The 21,194-nt window shown below is 45.6% G+C and overlaps 1 protein-coding gene across 1 annotated transcript in view; it reads right to left on the bottom strand.

The window, feature by feature from the left end:
- SORCS3 (sortilin related VPS10 domain containing receptor 3) overlaps positions 1-21,194 on the bottom strand; it is a 355,271-nt gene that overhangs the window by 59,160 nt on the left and 274,917 nt on the right. The window contains exons 10-13 of the mRNA XM_025201218.1: positions 20,830-20,932; positions 12,917-12,993; positions 12,716-12,807; positions 5,087-5,194 (exon numbers count right to left, since the gene is read on the bottom strand). Of these exons, the coding sequence (XP_025057003.1) occupies positions 5,087-5,194; positions 12,716-12,807; positions 12,917-12,993; positions 20,830-20,932 (380 nt within the window). The remainder of the gene's footprint in view (positions 1-5,086; positions 5,195-12,715; positions 12,808-12,916; positions 12,994-20,829; positions 20,933-21,194) is intronic.

The following is a 21,194-nucleotide window of genomic DNA, read 5'->3' as shown; positions in this document are numbered from 1 at the left end:
TGCTGAGAAAAATACCCAGAAAAGCTGCAGAGAAACCATTTCTGGATGGCTTATGATGGGGCTGTTTTACTATTCAACTCCTGGAAACCGGTGGGCAGGAATTTTTATAAGCATCTCTGGTGAAGACTGTGTGAAAATCTTTTACAGCTTTTATAAGTGCTGATAAAAAGTTTTATAAATTCCTCAATAATAATAAAAAAGGTTTTTAAACATTTTTCTTTAAAAAAAAAAAAAGTCAGTTCTCTGTATAGTTGGCAGGGAACATCCACTAAACTGGCCCCCTACGTTCTCCATCAAAATACCACAGGGATGAATAACAATAACCTCAGATTTCTAAAGCATTTTTCATCTCAAAGGGAACTGCATGGATTTACAAAGCAAATGGGCCAAAACCTTAGCTGCCATAAAATGATTTAGCTCCACTGGCTTCAATGGAGGTATCAATGTACTGATTTACGCAAGCTGTGTGTGCGCGTGTGCCCACGCAGCATACACATGTCCGTGCCTGTGCACCCGGGTGTGGGTGTTCATGTTATCACTGTACTTCTGACTGTGCGTGGAAAGCAGTACACATCAATAACATTACACAAAAATATAACAATGATTATATTATGCTCTGCTGACTAGGATAGAAAGTTTAGAGTATCAGGATCTCTGAAGAAAATTAGATAGAGAGAATAAGCTGCCCACTGTGCAGAGCTCAGGATCTAGCTCCTTGGTCAGCGCTGTGTGTCCTCTCCCTAAAAATGCCCTTTAAACCAGTTTCATGGAAAAAAACCAAGTATTTGGCAGTGGCATTTTTTGAATGGCTCTTTTCAGTGAACGTTGAAGCAGCGTTTGTAGATGGAAAACCAACTCTGAGCGGGTCATTTATCCTGCTGGCTTCTGCAGGAGCATGTGCTCCCTTCTAAGCTCCTTAGCCAGTTCTCCAAAGCCAGGTTTAGTAGGCACACAAAACACAATCCTCTGTCCTCTCCTGGACACTAGGAGATGAGCCCCTTCCTCCTCTAGCCCCAGGGCAGCAACCTGACCTCTCTGTGCAGCAAGCTGATCCCTTCACAACTTACTTCTTCCTTCACCTTGCTTTCTCCTTTGGGAGCTTGTAAAGCTCCCAGTGGCACACTTCTTCCGTAGCCAAATGCCCCATATAGCTGAGCTCTCTTAACAGGGCTGACTGTTCCTCTTTAAAGGGACAGCCTGCCATGTTACACCAACACACACACATGCTCTCTCCATGCCACTCCACACAGTGGACAAACCCATTTTGTCTACACATGTCCTAAGATACCATCTCCAAGAGTCTGATTCAGAGACACTATGACCAAAAGGGGCCCTTATAAGGACCTTGTCTGATATAGGCCATCGGACTTTCTTGTACATATACCTATTTGAATGAGAGAAAAGTATCCATGCTTGATTTAAATAAGGAGCAGTTACAGCATTTTGCATCTCTCAGGTACCAAAATCTGCCACCATCCAACCCTGAATTCCACTTGTGCAAGCAAATTCCCCATGCCTTCACCCCTGAGGAACAGCTCTGGTGCAATGGGAAGCCAGCCCCTTTTTCATAGCCTGGGCTGCATTTTCCCCTCCCTGAGAGCCTTTTGGCACACGAGACTGGGGTGGTTAGGGGAATAGGCATGATTACACCTCGATAAGTCTCAGGCTGCCCAGTCCTGACACACCACGCATGTCTGTGTGGTTGTCATAGGAGCTGGCTCCGCTGACTTTCTGCCAGCTGTGAGATCTCTCTCTGCTCCTTGGGAATTCTTGACCTGTTACCTCTGGCCAGATTCCAGCTCTTTGTGTGAGAAACTGATCTGTATTAAATAGATGGCCTTTATCCAAGGGTTATTTCATCTGTGCAGGGTGAACGCAGCCAGGGCCAGGTGATGGAGAGCGTATGGTGTTTTCTGCTTTGGCTCCAGAAGCAACCGGAGGGCTGCCCCCAGTCACCCCAGCTGTAAATGGGTACCTGGTCATACAAGGTCAAAGATGGATGCATGTGACATTATTAGTTATTGCCATAAGCATGCTAGCCTGTTAGACTCAGACCCATCCTCTGGCTTGGAAGAATATATTATTGCTCTAGGAGACATCAAGGCTAATCCCCAAATCCAAGTCCTATAAAATCAAATCACTAGAAAAGGTCTGAAGCAACGTTTTTTTTCTGAATCCAAACTTACCATTGGTGGCACCCCTGCCCACGCTTGGTCCATCCACGATAGCACCACCACCAGTGAGGTACACCTGTCTACTCATGAACTACAGCAAGTATACAAGAGTATGAGCAACTAGAACAGGCAAGGTTTTTTGAGTAGATGCGGTATCTTTTATTAGACCAACCGAGTAGTTGGAAAAAAGTTCTTAGCAAGCTTTTGGGTGCAGTCATCCTTCTTCAGGCATTGGGAGTCTCTGCTGGTCTGAGACTCCAAGGAATGAGAGAAGCTAAAGGTGTGGCAGGATGTCAGTGAGAATGTAAATAGGAAGAAATCAGAAAAACAAAAGGTAAAGCAGGGAAGGGAGGGAGGGGGGAAGCAGGGAGGGGAAAAGGCCAAAGGTGAGCAGGGGAGACACTACAATGGAGGTTATTCAAGGTAGAAAAGAGTCTGTCTGTGAAAAAGGAAATAGCTGGAAATTAGGAAGACAAATGGCAGACAAGTAGGGGAGGGGATGGGAGAAAAGGTGGGGGAAAAGAAAAATGTCAGACGTCAGGTCTCTCAGGTACCTGGTGAATCAGACGTCAGGCTGGTTGTAAGGTGCCGTAAATCCAATGTCTATATTGAGCCCATGATATTTTGTATCCAGTAGATTTCTGAAGTGAAGTTCGTAGGCTTGTCCACGAAAGGTGGTTTGTAGTTTTCCTCTGAGGATTAGAACTGAGAGATTGGAGAGGGAGCAATTGGCTTGTGAGGAGTGTGCCTTCACAGGTCATTGGGGATTCTTGTCTTTGATAGGTTTTCGGTGTGCGTTCATTCTGGTGCATGGTTGTTGTTTGGTTTCTCCTACATATTTTCCATCAGGGTATTTGGTGCACTGGATGCGATATATTACAGTTCTGGCGGTGCAGGTGTAGGATCCAGGAATGATGATGTTTCTGTAGTGGAGTGTAGTTTATTGTGGGGGTGGTGGAGGTGTGTTGGCAATTTTTGCATTTTTTGACCTGGCATGGTCTGGATCCATTAGGTGTGGTTTAGGTCAGTGGTCTCAACCTTTTGCAGCTTATGTGCCACCTACATAAGGTAAAAAAATCCTAGTCCCACTGATGGATAAGCAGTGGTGGGGGGTGTCCCCGAGAGGCCAGTCAAAGAGCAGGGGGATGTCCCCCAGCAGCCGATTGAAGCGCGCAAAATCAAAACCGGAAGTCCCGCCATAGCACTTCCAGTTTCGCTGCCACGACCCAAGTCCCACCTAGAGGACCTTTGTGTCTCACCATTTCAGAAACCCTGGTTTAGGTCACAGAAGTTTGCTTCTGGTGATGAGGTAAACAAGGTTTGGTGCTTGCTTGAAGGCTAGGCTGGGTGGTTCTGGAAAGATCTCTTTAAGAATTGGGTCTTCTTCTAGTATGGGTTGCAATTGTTTGAGGATTTTCCGTACAGGTTCCAGGGAAGGGTGATATTTCATAACTAATGGTGTGCGATTTGTGGGGATTTTCTCTGGTGTCTCCCCTACTCACCTTTGGCCTTTTCCCCCCCTCCCTTCCCTATGTTACCTTTCTAATTCTACCTATTTACATTCTCACTGACATCCTGCCACACTTTTAGCTTCTCTCATTACTTGGAGTCTCAGACCAGCAGAGCCTCCCCATGCCTGAGGAAGGGTAATTGCATCCGAAAGCTTGCTAAGAACTTTTTTCCAACTGCTCACTTGGTCTAATAAAAGATATCACACCTACTCAATGAACCTTGTCTGCCTATGTCCTTTGACCAACACGGCTGCAACCAAAAACCTGACCAAGTAGAATGATTTCCCTTCTCTCTTCCAACTGATATAAATCAACAAGTACTGGCTGCTGTCACCGTACAAATGAGCCAGTGATGGCAGCATCAGACCCACTGCAAAATAAGCAATCTCAACATCAAGACCAATAGGAGGTGTCCAACTTTTTTCCACTACAGTTTTTCCATGACAACATCATCTCCCTCCTCCCAGGACTAATGAAGGGTGCTTATTCATGTCACTTCTCTACTGCTGCAGCAGCACTATACAGCCACTTCCTATAGTAAATGTGGAATATTTAGCTCCTAAGGAGTTAACTGGGTTGCTTTCTTGTCATCGGATTCCTTATGCATCCTGTCACACCAAGGCTGGAGGAAGAGCAGACAAGCAAGCCACTGTGCATACTTGGGCAGCTATTCAACAAATCATAGGGTTAAAGATCCCCAGGAGATCAGTCCAACCCCCCTGATCAAGGCAGGATCATCTCTGACTAAACCACCCTAGACCAATGTTGTCTAGCCTGCTCTTAAAAACATCCAGGATAGAAATCCCACAACCCCTCTGGGCAATCTGTTCTAATGCTTGAGCACCCTCGTAGTGAGCAAGTTCTTTCTAATCTCCAAACTAAATTTCCCTGTGGTGCTATTTAAAAACATTGCTCCTTGTTTTGTTCCCCTTCCAGCCACGGAGATGAATCTACGTCCATCCTCCATAACTACCCTACATGTCTTTGAAGACTGTTATCAAATCCCCAACTCAGTTTCTCTTCTCCAAACTGCAGAATCCCAGTTCTTTCAGTCTTTCATCATAATTCATGTTTCCCAGACCTCTAGTTATTTTTTTTCCCCACTTTCCACTGGGCCACACAACCATAGCTTGGTGCAACAGCATACAGACCAGATTCGACAGTGTTTTGATTCGACAGACAGTGTTATTCGGGCAACCAAAACCTTTACAAACCTTGAAAGAGACACCAGCTCTACCACAGAGAATCCTGGTTAGTGCCATACGGCAATTTAGCCTTTAACAAGCAACACATCCACAGGTGGGAAAACTACAATCCAAATAAGGCCAACATGCTAGATGTACCCCCAAGTATGCAACGATTGACCCCAGCACAGCTCCCATGTGACCTGCCCATACTTACGTCATTATCTGTGTCTCAATGCCGGGATCCACCAGGGACCCATCCACGAAAAGTGGGGTTGACGTGAAGCTGTATTTACTCCAGGATCTCCCTTCATCGAAACTCACCCTGGGATAAAAGCAGACAAGAGAGATAAGTAGGAAGGGATCACTTTCCAAGGGCGCTTGTACACATGACGGGGGTTTAGTCCTTAGGGCTGCCGTCTATGCCCCCTAAATTGAAACGGTGGGTTTTTAATTGAAACAGTGGGGTTTTATTTTTCTATCACTGTTATGGTGAGGGGTCCAATCCTTTTTTTTTTTCTTTTTGCAGAGCCTGCCTGTGGCCAGGGAGTGAGTTGCCAGTGGGCCAAGCGGCCCCTGAGCTACAGAGGGCCCTGTTCCTTTCCTTCACAGCAGTGACACCCCCCGGGGCCACATGGGCAGGCCACTAGTAGGCTGGATGCTGCCCCAGCTCAGAGGCAGCACCCGACCCGATCCAACTCTTCCATGACCCTGAGCTGGGGAAGCACCCAGCCCACTAGTAGCCTGCCCAGGCAGCACCAGGGGGTGCCACCACCGTGGAGGGAAGAACCAGGGCTCCCCACAGCTCAGGGACCACTCAGCCTGTTGGCTGCTCATTCCCTGGCTGCAGGAGAGGGGGCCAGGCTCCATTAGAAAAAACAAAAGGATCAAGCCCCTCGCCACTTCAGGTGCCTGCTGGAGGCAGACGCAGTGAGATGCCTGACCCTTTTTTTCTGCAGAGCCTGCCCACCTCTCCCGCAGCCAGGGGGTGAGCTGACTAATAGTTGCGATGCATCGTGGCAAACTAAACTACATTAGGATGTAGTTTAGTTTGCAAAAATGCAAACTCATTTAAAATCCCCAAAACTCTTGCACGTGTACAGTGCAATGCCATTAAGCCATACAAAGTGACACTTTCATCACATGTACATGGTAATGGTGTCATGTGTATAGGTACCCTTTGGCACCATTACTCAGGCAATGACACAACTTTGAAGGCTCAGGAGGGACAGCAGCTGGATTTTGAAAGAGGTGGTAATCCTTGATATCACCCCTTCATTAATCCATGCTCTCAGAGTGCTATGAAGAGGTCAAGCACCTGATGCAGTTCTTAAGAATCGAAAAATGTCCATGTTTCCTAACTCAAACTGGAGCTAAGATGCAAACAGCAACACCTAAAGCACGGCAGGTTCACAGTTGCCATCCTCACTTTGGTGAGAGGTAGTTAAGTGCAGCAGAGAAAAATGCATCGCTTCAGATGTGGCCCAGTGCTTGCAGCAGGGGACAGTGCATCCACCTCGGGCCTGTGGTGACTCACTTCGCCCATCCCTTCCTCTAAACCACCGACTTGAATGCTATTCCCCCTCAGGGGGCTCTCTGGGGTTTAGTTCATTACTATTAACTATGTGCTTTCTGAGTGGCAGGTGAAGCGTGCTACACTGAACCGAAATCTGCTCTCAGCTACCCCCAGGCAGCTCTGCCGACTTCAGCAAGGTTGCACTGGAAGAACAGAGCAGAATCTGACCTCTGTCCACTGGGAGATGGACTATGCCCAGTTAACATCAGGAAACAGGCAGTGGATGGTAATCGCATTCAGACACGATGGCTCAGTATCCTAGAAGTAATTCCCAGGAGCCAGTGGACCTGGGCTGGAGTCGTGTTTGTTTTAGAAATACTTTGGAAAACTTGGAAGTTTTTTTGTGCTCCTGGATTCCTGTTCCAATGGTTTCCGCCTGATTCCTCCCAGAATTCTGCCTGCAAAGCAAAATAAAGAGGGGAAGGCAAAGATTTCTCGGGTCCAACTTGATTAGGTCCCCTCTCACCAGGACCATTTCAGAGCTCTCTGTAATTAGAGCAGGTGCCTGGGCTGAGAAAGCTGACAGACAACCCTGGTCTGGTCTTACTGCAAAAAAGGAAGAGGAACAATTTCTTCCCATATCGGCCGGAAATGTTTCTCACTTCAAAGCAAGCATATTTTCAAAGGAGGGACGCTTGGGTGAGGATTGCTCTCCAGTTCTGGCAGGGTTACATCTGCAGCATTTGACATCGGTGCTTCTGCAAAAAAGCAGGTGTATTCCCCTGGTCCGTGCATTCAACGTATCCATCTTTATGTCGGGTCCATCACAGCTGTCATACATAGCAGTGGCAGTAAACTTTAGGGCAGGCAAGCCACCACGTAAGCACTGCACCCTCCCCAAGTGCTACTCCACACCCCTTCCCAAGCCTGATCTGATGCTCTGCCTTTGGCTCCCTGCCATATCTGCTGCTATCTTCCCTGCTCCTTTCCTGATCTGCTGCATGCCACGCAGAGAGGCTGTGTGACACTTGAGGTGCACATGCTGCCCGCTGGCCACCCCCAATTTACAGAGCCTGGCTTTTTAACCTAAGCCATTGAAACTTAAACTTGGAGGCCTCAGGTTCAATCCTCAACAAAAACTGGCAGCTGCCACACCGTTTCTGGAAAGTGGCAGGATACTTGAGGGGTAAGAGGGGTGGAAAATGTTCTGCATAGGCCATTCTATTTACAAACCTCCAGAGAAATTGGTTTCCCTCTCCCTTAGGGAAAAGGAACCGCAACCCTTCTTATATCTTAGGGCAAGCTGGACTAGTTGGGTCTGCTAGATGGGTTATTGGAAGGATGTGGGAGACCCTGGACATAAGGCCGATTGAGGATGTCTTACATCTTTCCATTTGATCCCATGATGCTTACCACGGTGGCTGTGCGTGAGCACATGCATGGGTGCACTCGGTGCGTCAATACTGGCGTCTATCCCATCCAGGAAAGCACAAAACAACTGCTGATTCTCCCTCTGCCTAAAGAAGGGTGTTTGTACCGGAAAGCTTGCAAAGAACAATCTTTCCAACGATTTAGTTGGTCTAATAAAAGATACCATTTCTACCCAAAGAACCCTGTCTGCCTCAGTGCTTCAGGTACTTTGCATGTTGGTATGTTCGGGTTTTATTTTCCCCTTCATTCTTCAGTCCTGAGTGTCTGCACCCTATGGTGGAGGGGCTCACATCACATGTGGCTTGCTCTTGCACTTGCTGATGCATTCGGGGGCCTTGGCCCCCGAGTCCTATGGTCCCCTGCCTTAAGATGGCACTAGATCCTACATGAATACAATCCTCCCCTCGTCCACCATGCAGTGGCAGGAGACTTTGTTAATTATTGTGCGCGTGGAATGACACATCGTGCGATGACCGGGCAGTGGCGGATTCCACTTGGGTTGCACCTGGAAAGCCAAGGCTGTGGTGGCTCAGCACTTCCCAAATGTCTGGCCCCAACAGCCGCAGCCACACATAAGGCCCCTCCATTCATTCCAATGGGGTGTGGATAAGGTCCATGGAAAATTTAGTTGGGGCTGGCCCTGGTTGAGCAGGGGGTTGAACTAGATGTGACCTCCTGAGGTCCCTTCACACCTTCATTTTCTATGATTCTTAGATATACCAATGGTGCTGGGCCTCGCCATGTGCTAAACTTGATCCCCCTTGTGAACAAAACCCCTTGGTCCCAGGAAAATCAGAGCTCTGTGCTAACACTGAGGGAGGGCCAGGTTTTCTCCCATAAGAGCCATTACTGAGACCTTCACCTCAATACCACCAACGCACGGCATGGCAGCCGCTGCAGGAAAAAGCACTGCGGACCAAGGACAGATTTCCATAGGAGAGTCACAGGCAAAGAGCTTATCCTCCTAAAATCTATTTATTTAAATATATGTATCTCCCCACACACATCTATGCATTTGTATGCTGTTCTGCCTCCCTGCTTATCTACCTAACTAGCATTTCAATTTCTGGGGAGCAGCATGCTTCATTAGCTTAGCTCAAGTTCCCTCCGCTTTTCAATTATCAACCCCTCTTTTCTCCAGGATGAAACTTATTGTACAATGTCTCTGCCTGAGAATAAATAGGTATATATACTCTTTAATCTAGGCAGCCTTTCCTATACAGCAGCCACCTAGTGAAGTAATATGATGCAAATCCCAAAGTCCCTACAGGTAAAATGGGAGAGACCTGTTAGAGTTGACAGCAACAATGACTCTAAATAATTATTTATCGAGGAGAGAGGGCTGGGTGTTCAGTCAGGCACATGCAGTTGTATCAGGCTAAATGAAACAAGGAAATGCTCGAGAGGAAATTCTCCAAGGCAGGAGAAGGGCAGTTGTCTACCCGCCTACAGTTAGTCACTGCGTGCATCTAGGTGTGTGCAACTTAAATACTCTCCCAGACATGCATCCAATCCACCACCTACATCCAGATATAAATAGCCTCTCACTTACAGAGTGCAGCCTCACTTGGCCAGTCAATGGGACAGATTATGGAGGAGGGTGCTGCTGAATCTCAGAGCTTGGCTCAAGCAGAAGGGTACACTAATAACAGAACAACTAATGACTAGGAGACAATGATGTAAATGGTCCATTCATAATTATAGGCCAGCACTGAACCCTGCATAGCAACTGAGCATTTATCGCCAGCTGTAATACCTTCCACGGGTGCGCTTGGAACAGTCTGCAAGGTATAATCATAGAAATCATAGAAAAGGAGGGTTGGAGGGGACCTAAGGAGGTCACATCTAGTCCAACCCCATGCTCAGAGCAAGACCAGCCCCAACTACATCATCCCAACCAAGGCTTTGTCTACCCAGGTCTTAAAAACCTACAAGGATGGAGACTGCACCACCTCTCTGGGTAGCCTGTTCTAGTGCTTTACTACCCTCCTGGTGAGAGTTTTTCCTAATATCCAACCTCAACTTCCTTGGCTGCAACTTGAGCCCATTGCTCCTTGTCCTGTCATCTGCCCCCACTGAGAACAGCCCAGCTCCATCCTCTTTGCAACCACCGTGCAGGGAGTTGAAGGCTGCTAGTCAATCCCCCTCAGTCTTCTCTTCTGCAGACTAAATAAGCCCACTTCCCTCAGGCTCTCCTCTTAAGCCATCCCCCAGCCCCCTCACCATTTTCATTGCCCTCCACACGACTCTCTCCAATTTGCCCATATCCTTTCTGTAATGGGGGCCCAAAACTGGACACAGGACTCCATACATGTGGTGCTCAGGCCTATTGGCTTATAAAAGCTGTTTCCAAATTTGGTCCTTCAAGGCTGAAGGATGAAAGCACCCCCACCCACTCCAGTTATAGTTTTTCACCTAAAGGTTGATAATAAGGGCACATGGTTGATAATAATTAGTTTTTCACCTAAAGGTTGATAATAAGGTTGATAATAAGGGCACGTGACTGTCCTTTTGAGATTTGACAGTAGTCTGGTGGTCCAAACGTTTTGGGGATTTGTGGCTTTTAACATTCATCAGTCAAGAATTAAGCTTTTATACATTACCCTCCAGGGAAAGTGTGTTCATATTGAATGAGGACTAGCAGAATCTGGCCTCTCCCTGGCATTGCGCACATGCAGCTGCTATGCTCCTGTGTCCTACAGGGACCTCTGCACAGGTAGCCCCTTTTGACCACATGCATGGATGAACCAGAGATTAACTCCAGCTCTTCCTTGTCTTAAATACATGCTTCTTGAAAAGGCAATAGCAACCATAGCCTTGAAGACAGGGAAAGTCTCCCTGGGACTGGGCTTTACCACCTGGAATAACAACACAGTCTAGCTCACCTATAATGCTTTTCATCTGACACTCTCCAAGTGCTTCCAATGGAGATCAGTGTCATTATCTCCATTTCCCCGGGGAAGCTGAAACACGGGACTGGTCCATGGTCATCCAGCAGAAAGGCTGGGACTAGGATCCAGGTCTCAGGTATCCCAGCCCAATGCTTCACCCATTGGTCTACAGTGCTGCCTTCTCAAGGACAAATGCATTGGACTGCACATCTTGCTGGGGAGATTTTCTGTTCACTTGCTGAGCCTGATCATTTATTTTATTTTCTGGTCCCAAACACTAATCCCGGAGTGAAAGACTCTTGACTCCCAGTCGAAAGCTTAGACCACTGAACCATCCCTTCCACTCAGAAGATCTTAGAAAAATCCAGAATACTACTATTTAACTTGCAAAAGAAAAAGAGAAGGGGTATGACCCATACGTGTGCAGCCTTTTCTACGGGTTGGAATGGCATATACTCATGAAGTGTGTGTTGCATCTATCTCCTGTGGCTAACTCGCATAAAGGACAACTGCCTATGAATGTGATTAGTCCTTTAACTCAAGCTGTAGAAACATGCGCTTCAATGCAAAAGGTTAAACCTTTAACGGTGGCTTATGCTGCGATCATTATAGGGTCATTTGACTGGTTATGGTGACGAAGTCAGACGTTTTGACATGAAGAGGGAGCTATCAATGGTCATTTTTGTAAACTAGAAACATCATGGTGCAATGAATTAAGACAGAGCCAGAGTTTTGAATTCCTTGGCTTCTGCCTAAATGTACCTTAACTGAAGGACTGTGTGTGATAATGACTCAGGTGGAGGGGACCTTAGCACCTCATTATGGCTATCAAACATCATTACTTTCTTTTTCTCTTCGATTTAAGGCCTTATTCCCTCAGTGGATGTACTGCATGAGGACACACAAGTGCCTATCAGCATCAAGATGAAGGATGACTCATTCCCACAGGAGCCTGACCCTCAGCTCGGAAGGCGATTTCTGTTTAATTTCCTTTGTGTCAACATTTTAAGGCGGAGAGGTCAATCCATTAGGCGGTCCTCTGCTTCAGCGGAGAGCTAAGTCTGACAGCAATGCTAATTCAGACACCTCTCTAGACACAAGTGCCAGTGGTGAAGTTCAGCTCTGCAGCTCAACTCCCTACAAAGTCCAACCATCAGTGGAGGGGGTGGTGGAGCGTCTCCAGTGCTGTGGCTTCCTAGACTTCTGTACGGTAAGAGCTGATCCCCCGTAGCAGACGTCCCCAACCCACTGCTGGTGAGCACACCAAAAACCCAGGTCTCAAGGGAGGTGCCGGGGCACCCCAAAGGCATCTTCACTGCTTCAATTCTGGGGCTGACAGATATGGAGCATGAGTAGGTGGGTGGTACTCATTGCCGTGGTGGTAAGATGGAGCTCTTTGCTGTTACATAGATTCATAGATGTTAGGGTCAGAAGGGACCTCAATAGATCATCGAGTCTGACCCCCCCGGTGTAGACAGGACTGTCCCTTCAGCAGAGCGCTACACTCACAGGCCTACCTTCCCCTCCTGGTTCTACTGGCCAACATCAACTCCCTTTGTACCGCTTCCTAACTTGGGTTAACTTGTATGGGTTGGCAACAATTAAGTGTCTTCATATTTCTAGTCGACTCTACCATGCTGACTCCTTGCCCTCTCTGCCACACTTTGCCAGTCTTGTTTATCTAGATCCAGATCCTGCATATGGATGCGTATGGGATAGGAATGCACCGGCTAGATGCTTTAGCAAAAATGTAAGCTCTAAATTATCCAAAGCAGAGTCAGTCTCTTATTATGAGCATGTGAAGCTTGTAGCACAAAGGTTCCCTGATAGAAAATAGAAAGATGTCCAAAAAAAAAAAAAAAGAAGAGGAGATAAACCATGGCATTTTGGGATCTGCAGGATCAGGATTTTGTGGTTACTGAAGAAAGTAAAATAGTACTTAAGTATTAGACATTGCAAAGTTAGCACCCACCAGAGAATGGTCTCTAAGCCAGGGAAATAGCCTTACCACAAGTGCCGGATGGGCATTGAAGTGTGCTTCATGGCCACAAGCGCCCCGCCCCAGTCAAGATACCATACATTGTATTCTTCCTCGAAGATCTGGAAATGAGTCAGGTACAGAGTAAATGTTATTAGCCAGTTTAGGCCCAAGGAATGGAAGACAGGATTTGCAAAAGGTACCGTTTCCCTCCCCTATACATGACTGTACCTGTCTCCATGAGTTCCCTCCATCAGAAGAGACAAACATGCTGATATCAGCATATGACAGTTCGGAGCCGATGTTCCCTGAAACGCAAGTGGATTTGGTAAGTTCTTGGGTGGATGGAAGGGAATCGTGTTTTCAGAAAAATCAGGGGTAACAGGTTTGACCAATGATCTTTACTACCTTATTTCCAGGGTCATAGGAAATCAATAAGGGCCAGGCTGAGAGGTTAAAGATATGAAAATGCTGCAAAGATCAACATGGTAAACAGTTCTAAAGTATTCTAAAGTAAAATAAAGTCATATATGAAAAAGTAAAAATTAGGTAAAAAAAAAAAAAAGACATTTAATTTAATTAAAAGTAAAAAAGTAAAATAAAGTAGTCTAAAGTAAAATAAAGTAATTAATTCTAAGGTCTGAAAAGCATCACATCTGCAGTTTGCTTTCATAGTGAGTGGTGCTGAGAATGTGTGGACACCGGGGGGAATGACCAACAGCTGGATTTATCTGAATTGGGACTGGCATGCTCAGAAAACTGCATACACACTATATGCTGATTTGGGGCCTGGATCTGTGGTCTATTCAACTGCACTTGGGGTTTTTTTCATGAAAATCTGGACACACCAACTGATGAGTTTGTGGGAGGAATGTCTGCACTGTCCCAACATTTACAATGTTTCAAAATGGGAAATTTAAGAGAATTAAAGAAAAATGGTTAAGGCAAGTTAATGTGATCCCAGCTACTTACCCATCCTGTCTTCAATTAACCTGAGCAGGTGTGAAATCAAGGGTGAAGGCAGAGACAAAATCTTACTGATTTTAAATGAGATGGGGATTTCACTGCAGGATTCTCTCATAATCCTGAATGCAACTGCAGGCCTAAACTCAGACACTGCGGCTCTAGCACTGTGGTCCCTACACTTTTTGGACTAGTGGACCATTGTGTCAACCCTCAGAATTACATCTGGGCCACCAAGCCCCCAAATTTTACATGAAAAAAGGTTCCAGGGGGCAGCACAATCTACCGACCATTTATAAACCACTCAGCATGGCCTCACGGGGAACTCGTGGTGCATGGACTAGCAAAAAGAATCAACTTCTGGCTAAACTGATGACTTACGGTGAAACCTCAAAAAAACAGTGTTTCAAATTACAAGTATCCTCTTGTAAAAAGTCTGATGGTTTCTGGTATGAACTTCTTGTGGGTGTAGCTCGTTTGCAGAATATTATCCAGGAGTAAATGAGCTGGTAGTCAATATAACAGAGTTCAGAATAAAGAAACCGGTATAACAGCTATATTGATATCAAAGGATACGCTGTTCGGCTGTAACGGTTGCATCTACATGATTTTATAGCAATACCAGCATAGCAAAACCACTTCAGCTTTAACCATTTCTTTCATTTATATCACACACACATGTGCACACTCACATTTTGCCTTGATAGGTATTCCTTTCCTACATCATGAATAATGAACAATGCCCCACTAGACTGCAAATGCTAGTTAATGAGCTGTAGGTTTTATTTCTTGGACCGCAGTGTATTTATCCCACTTCACCTTGAGGGTGTTGGGGGAGGGAAGGGGTTTATTGACACTCCTTGGTTAATACTTTCTGAGCCAGGCAGGAAGAAGTGTCAAAGCCTTGCTGGCTGCTCTTGCTGAGGAGGAACTGGTCACATTTTTATGTTAGCAAATAATGAACTGGTTTTACCTGTCTACAATTGTAATTATGTTAATTCAGTGCTGTTAGAAAGGGCCTAATTGACAGTCCTGGAGACTAACAATTTCAGATTGGGCTAAAAGTATCTAACATCTCCTGTTCTACCATCCCACAGCTTAGGTGGAGCAATGTTTCAGAGCAAAAAGATCTCAAAAAAAGCCCAAACAGAAATGGGATTTTCTTATCTATGACAACTGGAAGTTTCGTGGGGGGGACAGTCATCCCCTTGGAAGCAGATGGCGGCACCAGCCTCTCATACGTGCTACAAACAAGCTTCCAAATAGCTACCACCAATGCAATAATTGGGTCTGAACTAAAAACTAACAACTGACAGTTCTTTTTCACACAGCGCATAAAGCGTGGGACTCATTGCCACGAGATGTTGTGGGGGCTGACAATTTAACTGATTCAGAAAAGGACTGGTCAAATTCTTGGAGGAAAGGTGCATCAGTAGCTATTGAGCATGGGAGTTAGTGGTACAGCCTCTGAATTAGCACTTCTTGAACCTTAAATTTTAGGGCTGGCTGTAAGTGGGAGAAGAATAGGGGAAAACCCTGGTCAGACCCTATTCACTCTCCTTTTCAGGATCCTCTCTCTGCCTGTGCATGACACACGATACTGGGCAAGATGAACCTATGGTCTGACCCAGTGAGTGTGTCTACACATGAATTTCAGCAAGCTTAAATGTAATGTGCATTAAACTAATGCGGAGCAAATGGGTTTTGGCAGGTGTCTACACGTGGCGGGATTTGGGACAAACTTTAGTCACAGATTGCTTCAGACTTGCATATACCCCTCTGGCCACCGGGGGGAGCTCCAGCCTCCAGACACATGGCTGCCAGCACTTGGCAGCCATGCTGAAGCCAGAGCCAGCTCCCAGCATTTGAAACCCTGGGGTCTGGCCAGCCCCCTAGTAGCTGGGCAGAGCCAGGACTAAATTCCCTACACTAATGTGGAGTAACGCATCTACACGTGTTAATCCACATTAACTAATCCCACTAAAATTTGATACTTGGTTTGGGCAGGTATCAAATTTAGGCTAACAGTCTAAAATTGCTATTTTTTAAGCTGAGTTAAGGGTGCGTACATGTACACACATGCCCCTAATGTAGCTTAAATTGGGCTAACCCACATTAAATGACCATGTGTAGACATACCCATTATGTTCTTAAGTCATAAAGCAGCACAGCAGAAGTCTTATACACTGAGCCATCCAGTTCCCAACCCCTAATGCTAAGATTATTTTTTAAAGTAGGGTTTATTTTCCCTGCATTATGAAAAAAGAGCTAATATTTTTTCTTTAAAAATAGCAAAAAGAGAAGATTCACTCCTACACATCTGTAACTTCACAGGAGCACAATAAAAACACACTAATGAAAATGTTAATTGAGCTCCTGACATTTAATACGGGAAAATGAGGAATTAGAGCCCAGATGTATCTTGACACGTTCCCATCAGCATCACAGAATATGGCAAGGCAAGTTGTTGTGACACTCCTGTTTCCAAAAATAAAACCTCAAGAGCAAAATTGCGAGGTGATACAAGAAAGGCTTTGCAATCCGTGCTAACGTCAAACTTCTGCAGAACTTTGGTCCACCTGGTCCGGTGTCCTGTCATAGTCAACCACAGCCAGTGTCATCTGCTATTGAAGAAGCTACCAAGAATCCTACAAAAAGCAGTTGTGGGATGACCTGTCCTTCAGGAGATATTCTTTTTTACCCTGAAGAATTAGAATTTGGTTTATGGCATCATGCATGACTTCCAAATGCTGTGTTCATGGGAAATGTTACAGAGAATGAAGTTGGTTATGTATATTTTCATACCTAAACTTCAACATTTGGAAGCCAGCTGTCCAGTGAGGATTTTGTGGCTGGCAGCAACAGTATGGGAGAGTATGCAAATGTTGGCACTGTATTTCTACTGCTTCCAGTTGGTTTCCTTTCTGTAGCTATTTCACTAATACCATCTCCCTTCTGCCCCGCAGTCTCATTTGATTCACAACCCACACTAAACTTAACTGAAAGGCCCCCAAAATGACCTTTACAGAATTTGGTCCATCCAGGAGTGGAACAAGATGCTGTTTCCCGTGAACTTAGATCTAGACTGGACCTCCTGCCAGCGTCCTAGAAGTGAAGCTAGTGGAGGGGTGGTGCATTTCCAGACAGTGTCTCTGAGAGTAAGATTGTGATGAATCATTTGTCTGCACTGATGGGCTGCTACAAGACCAGTGGACCAGAAACAGATACATCAATCCCCACCAGGTTAGCCACTTTTTTTGCACAAGGCAAGAACAGAGAAATAACAAATAAACCTTTTAAAGGTTAATTATTGTAAGAGGGAAGTTTTTTCCTGAAGCAATGACAGATGGAAAAGGATCTCATTGTCTAGCACTCCAGACCATTGCCCAAAATCTCAGGGCTCCTATACATGTGTGTGGAACCGGCTCCGACATGCTAGAAACCCAGCTCATTGGAACAGACTTGATTAATCGAGTCTGCTGGAGCATGGAAACTGATGCGCTCTGGCAGCCTGCCGCATCATGTGTATCAGCATCCCGGCGCGTCTCCACGCTGAAAAAATAGCAGCAGGGCGCTTTGAAATAAAACGTGTTCAATGAGCTTTAGTTCAAAATGCCCCATCGCCATTTTTTCAGCATGGGGACGCATGGGGACTCTGATACACATGACAAGTGGGTGCTTTTAATTTGCATGGCTTGCTAATTAAAGCGCCCAGTGCCATGTCCCACAGTGTGTGTAAAAATGCTCGCATTGTCTTATGGCCTCTGGCACCTTACATGCTTCCTTTAAAAAAATTCAGTAATTCAAAATAAAAGTGACTGTGATCACTGATTTTGCATATGCTCTCTCTAGCAACAGGTGGTCTGTCAGCAGTGAAGGTCAGCTTGGACAAGCACAGGGGAGCCTGGGTGTTCAACCCAGATCTGTTTGACCTGGATCATCGAGTTGGAAATTGGATGGTACTTTCCTTGCTAAAAGTTGGGCCATTAACAGTGCAGCCCAAATCCCAATCCCCTTTAGTTTTACGTGAGCAGGTAGCACTTAAACAGCACACGTACAAAGGATCTGCTCTGGCTACTAACATCTATCCCACTTTGGAGGGTGTGTAATTTTGCATTATTCACTGAAACGTTAACTGCAGAATAACTACATCTAATATCAAGGAGGAACGCTCTACCCTTTAGCCCAAGAGCCTAGTGAGTAGGGCACCTACTTAGGAAATAAAAAACCTAGGTTCTAGACCCCTCTCACTTGCATCTTCCGCTTCCTGCCAAAGTGCCTTAATCACAAGGCTGTAGGCTAAGCAGAGTTAGGGACACCCTCCATGCAGACAATACCCTGGGCATAGGAATGGACATGACTGGAAGAAATGGATTTAAACCAAACATCTGCATTTGTCTGTAGGGTATGTATATCAACATCAAATCCAGCCGTTAATCATGCTGACTGAACAGAACCTAAATAAAAGGACCGTGCCACCTGCATTTAAACTAGTATACAAGTACAATAAAATCACAGAACTGAAAGGACCCTCTGGAGATGACATCTAGTCCAACTGCCTGCTCAAGGCAGACCCATCCCTCTCTAAACCAACCCAGACTCATGTTTGTCGGTCCCAAACTTAACTTCCAATGGAGAGGATCCCATATCCTATCTAGGAAACACATACCTGTGCTCAGCCAGTCCCAAAGAACTCATATTTTTCCAATACTGCATTTACTCATTCATATCCCTTCTCCACTTCACACACAGAGGTCAGAATAAAAACACCAGCAGCAAAACAGAGCTCTGCATACTGCCACATCTCAGTGGAAATTCATACCAACCCCACACTAAAATGGGAAAACTTCAAGCTGCAACTAACATGAAGAGCACAAAACTGGTGGGTAATAGCCTAAAAGGACTAGAGTTAACTTAAGACATGTTTAAGCTACAGGACAGCCCCAGTTATCCAAACCCCTTTGGAAAGTACCCATGGAAAAACCACCTGGATGTCTGAATTTGTCAGGAGAAGCGAAACCACAGCATCTTGTAGGGATGATGCATGCTAGCACCGGAGGCATAATGCAAAGCCATCCCAAACTTAAAATATGAAATACAGCAGAGGTGGAAAGAGAACAGATGGTTACAATATACCAACCATTCCAAGTTACTAAAACAAAGTTATCTGTCAGAAAGTTGAGGGTTTGGATGACCAAGAAGACAGTGTATTGCATAATAGCATAATCCAGGTGCTGCCCACTTTTATTCACTCATCTCTGTAGTCCCATCGCAGTCAACAAGACCACACAGGTGAGTACATGTGGGACACCAGGAGTGAGGGGTCTGCTCCGGAGAGCATGCTACCATGCTAGCATCTCTGTGAAACAGCCTAGCAGCTTGCCTATTACATTTGCAAGCCATCCACATCGAAAGCCATTCAGAAAGCACTTTGTTACCCCCAAACAGCTCCCACAGAGCTAAGCATTGTGGAAGCTTTGAGTAGGGTTGGGTTGTTATGTCCGTCCTGATTAAGCTGCCTACTGTGAGCAAGCAAGGGAAAACAAAAAGGGGCTGAGATGGTTGTCAGATTAATTACCATGGGTCAGCTATTGCTGGCATTCAGAATTACAACAGCCTGTCATTAAAGCGCTGTGATCTGCCAAAACATGGCTTCACAGAACAACACCACAGCAACGGCCCTGTTGTTGACGTGCTCTCCAGTACCAAGGGGCAGAGCGGTTTATGAACTCTATGCAGAGACAAGGAGGACACTGGAAATACCTAACTTCACAAGTGTTCATACAGGGGTAACTCGCATTTCATTAGTGTAAGAAACTAGCAGACACATGACAGAAAAAACCCCCAAATAAACCCCTTGCCCAATCTTACAGGAGAGTTACTTCTGAAAGTATCAAGCAGTGGAAACGACACCAGTTTCATTTTTATTTCCGCAGCCATTTCCTTAAGGCAAACAGGACATTACCACACCTCGTGGCAAGGCGTGGGACTGTGCAAGTTACCCCAGATTAGCTGCACATCTGTCCATTCCTGAGTCTAGTGTCATTTATAGAAAACCTCTGGAAACCAGACTACAGATCTGTTCATGCCCATAGCTACATTGTGCCTGAAGCTTAGGTCATGTAAGTTGTACGCACCAGCTGAAAACCGGGCCCAGCATGTGGTCTGGTGTCTCTTCTCCATCTCACAGGTGTAAATTAAATTAATTCTTCTAAAGCCAATGGGTTAACCCCAGTGTGATGGGTGTATTTACAATTTCACACAAGGATATACATGCCACGGTGGGATATGCACATATATGTCTCATATTGCACAGAGATATAGAAAAATAGAGCTGGGAGGGACCTGGAGAGCTAGGGGGAGGTTATCTAGTTCCATCCCCTGCTTAAGTCATGACTGATCCTGTCTAAACTATCCCAGTGCGTCTAAGCTGTTCTTTAAAATGCCTAAGGATGGAGGTTTCACAACCTCGGGGCAGTCTATTCCAATACCTTTTCTACTTGGGAGATCTCAGAACAACAGCAGAGTCTCCCAATGCCTGAAGAAGGGTGTTTGTGCCCGAAAGCTTGCAAAGAAGAACTTTTTCCCAACTATTTATTAATAAAAGATATTGCATCTACCCAAAGAACCTTGCTCACCACCTTCAGAGTGAGAAACTTCTTCCTAATAGCCAACTTAATTTAGGACCATTACTATTTGTCCCTAGTGGACATTGAAAATAGTCTATCACCATCCTCCTTATAATCACTCTTGGGGTATCTGAAGACTCACCCAAACCCCACTCAGGCTTCTCTACTCCATGCTAAATAATCTCAGTTCTTGCAACCTCTCGACATAAGCCATGTTTTCTAGCTCTCTAATAATTTCTGCTGCTCTGCACTGTGCTCTTTCCAAGTTGTGTAAATCTTCCTTGAAGGGTGGTTCCTGAAACTATATGCAGGGCTCCAGATGGGTAGGATGATACCCAACTAAAAACATCCAGAGCTGTGTGAAAAAATGCATGTATATAGAGTCTTTCAGCCTTGCCTGTCCTCTTACCGCTAATCCGTTCCCCAACACGAACAACCCCCTTTAGCATCCACAACCACCGAATAGCTTTTTGTAACCACTGTTTAGCAGCTAACCCCTGCATCTTGGTAAGGCAAGGCTGAACAGCGCAGAAATACAAACAAAGTCCTTACCTGTAGCTACCAATAGCCCTGGAGCAGTTTCCTTGCTGGAAATACTTCCAGAAGTATATGGATTCTCTGAGATTTGCAAATGCAGGTGCAAGGAACAGAAGGGCTGCAGATGGGAAGAGAAGGTAAAACAGAATTATTAATACGTAAAAACAAAGATGAGAGGAAAAGTGAGCTCCTGGCTTAGTCCTCAGTGCTGGTGAGCAATGCTGACATCCTTCCAAGGATGTCCCTCTCTGGACTCCACGAGCACTGACAGTGGTAAATGATGGGGTATGAACAGTCTCACAAGAAACAGCATGCAGGCACCTAAGGGCTGGAGGAACCACTGTGATGAATAACAAGAAAGCACATTTAAACATGTTCTC

This window comes from Alligator sinensis, unplaced genomic scaffold (assembly GCF_000455745.1).
Source record: "Alligator sinensis unplaced genomic scaffold, ASM45574v1 scaffold61_1, whole genome shotgun sequence".
NCBI lineage: Eukaryota > Metazoa > Chordata > Crocodylia > Alligatoridae > Alligator > Alligator sinensis.
Note: the sequence above shows the minus strand (reverse complement) of the source record. Positions and strands in the feature narration are given on the sequence as shown.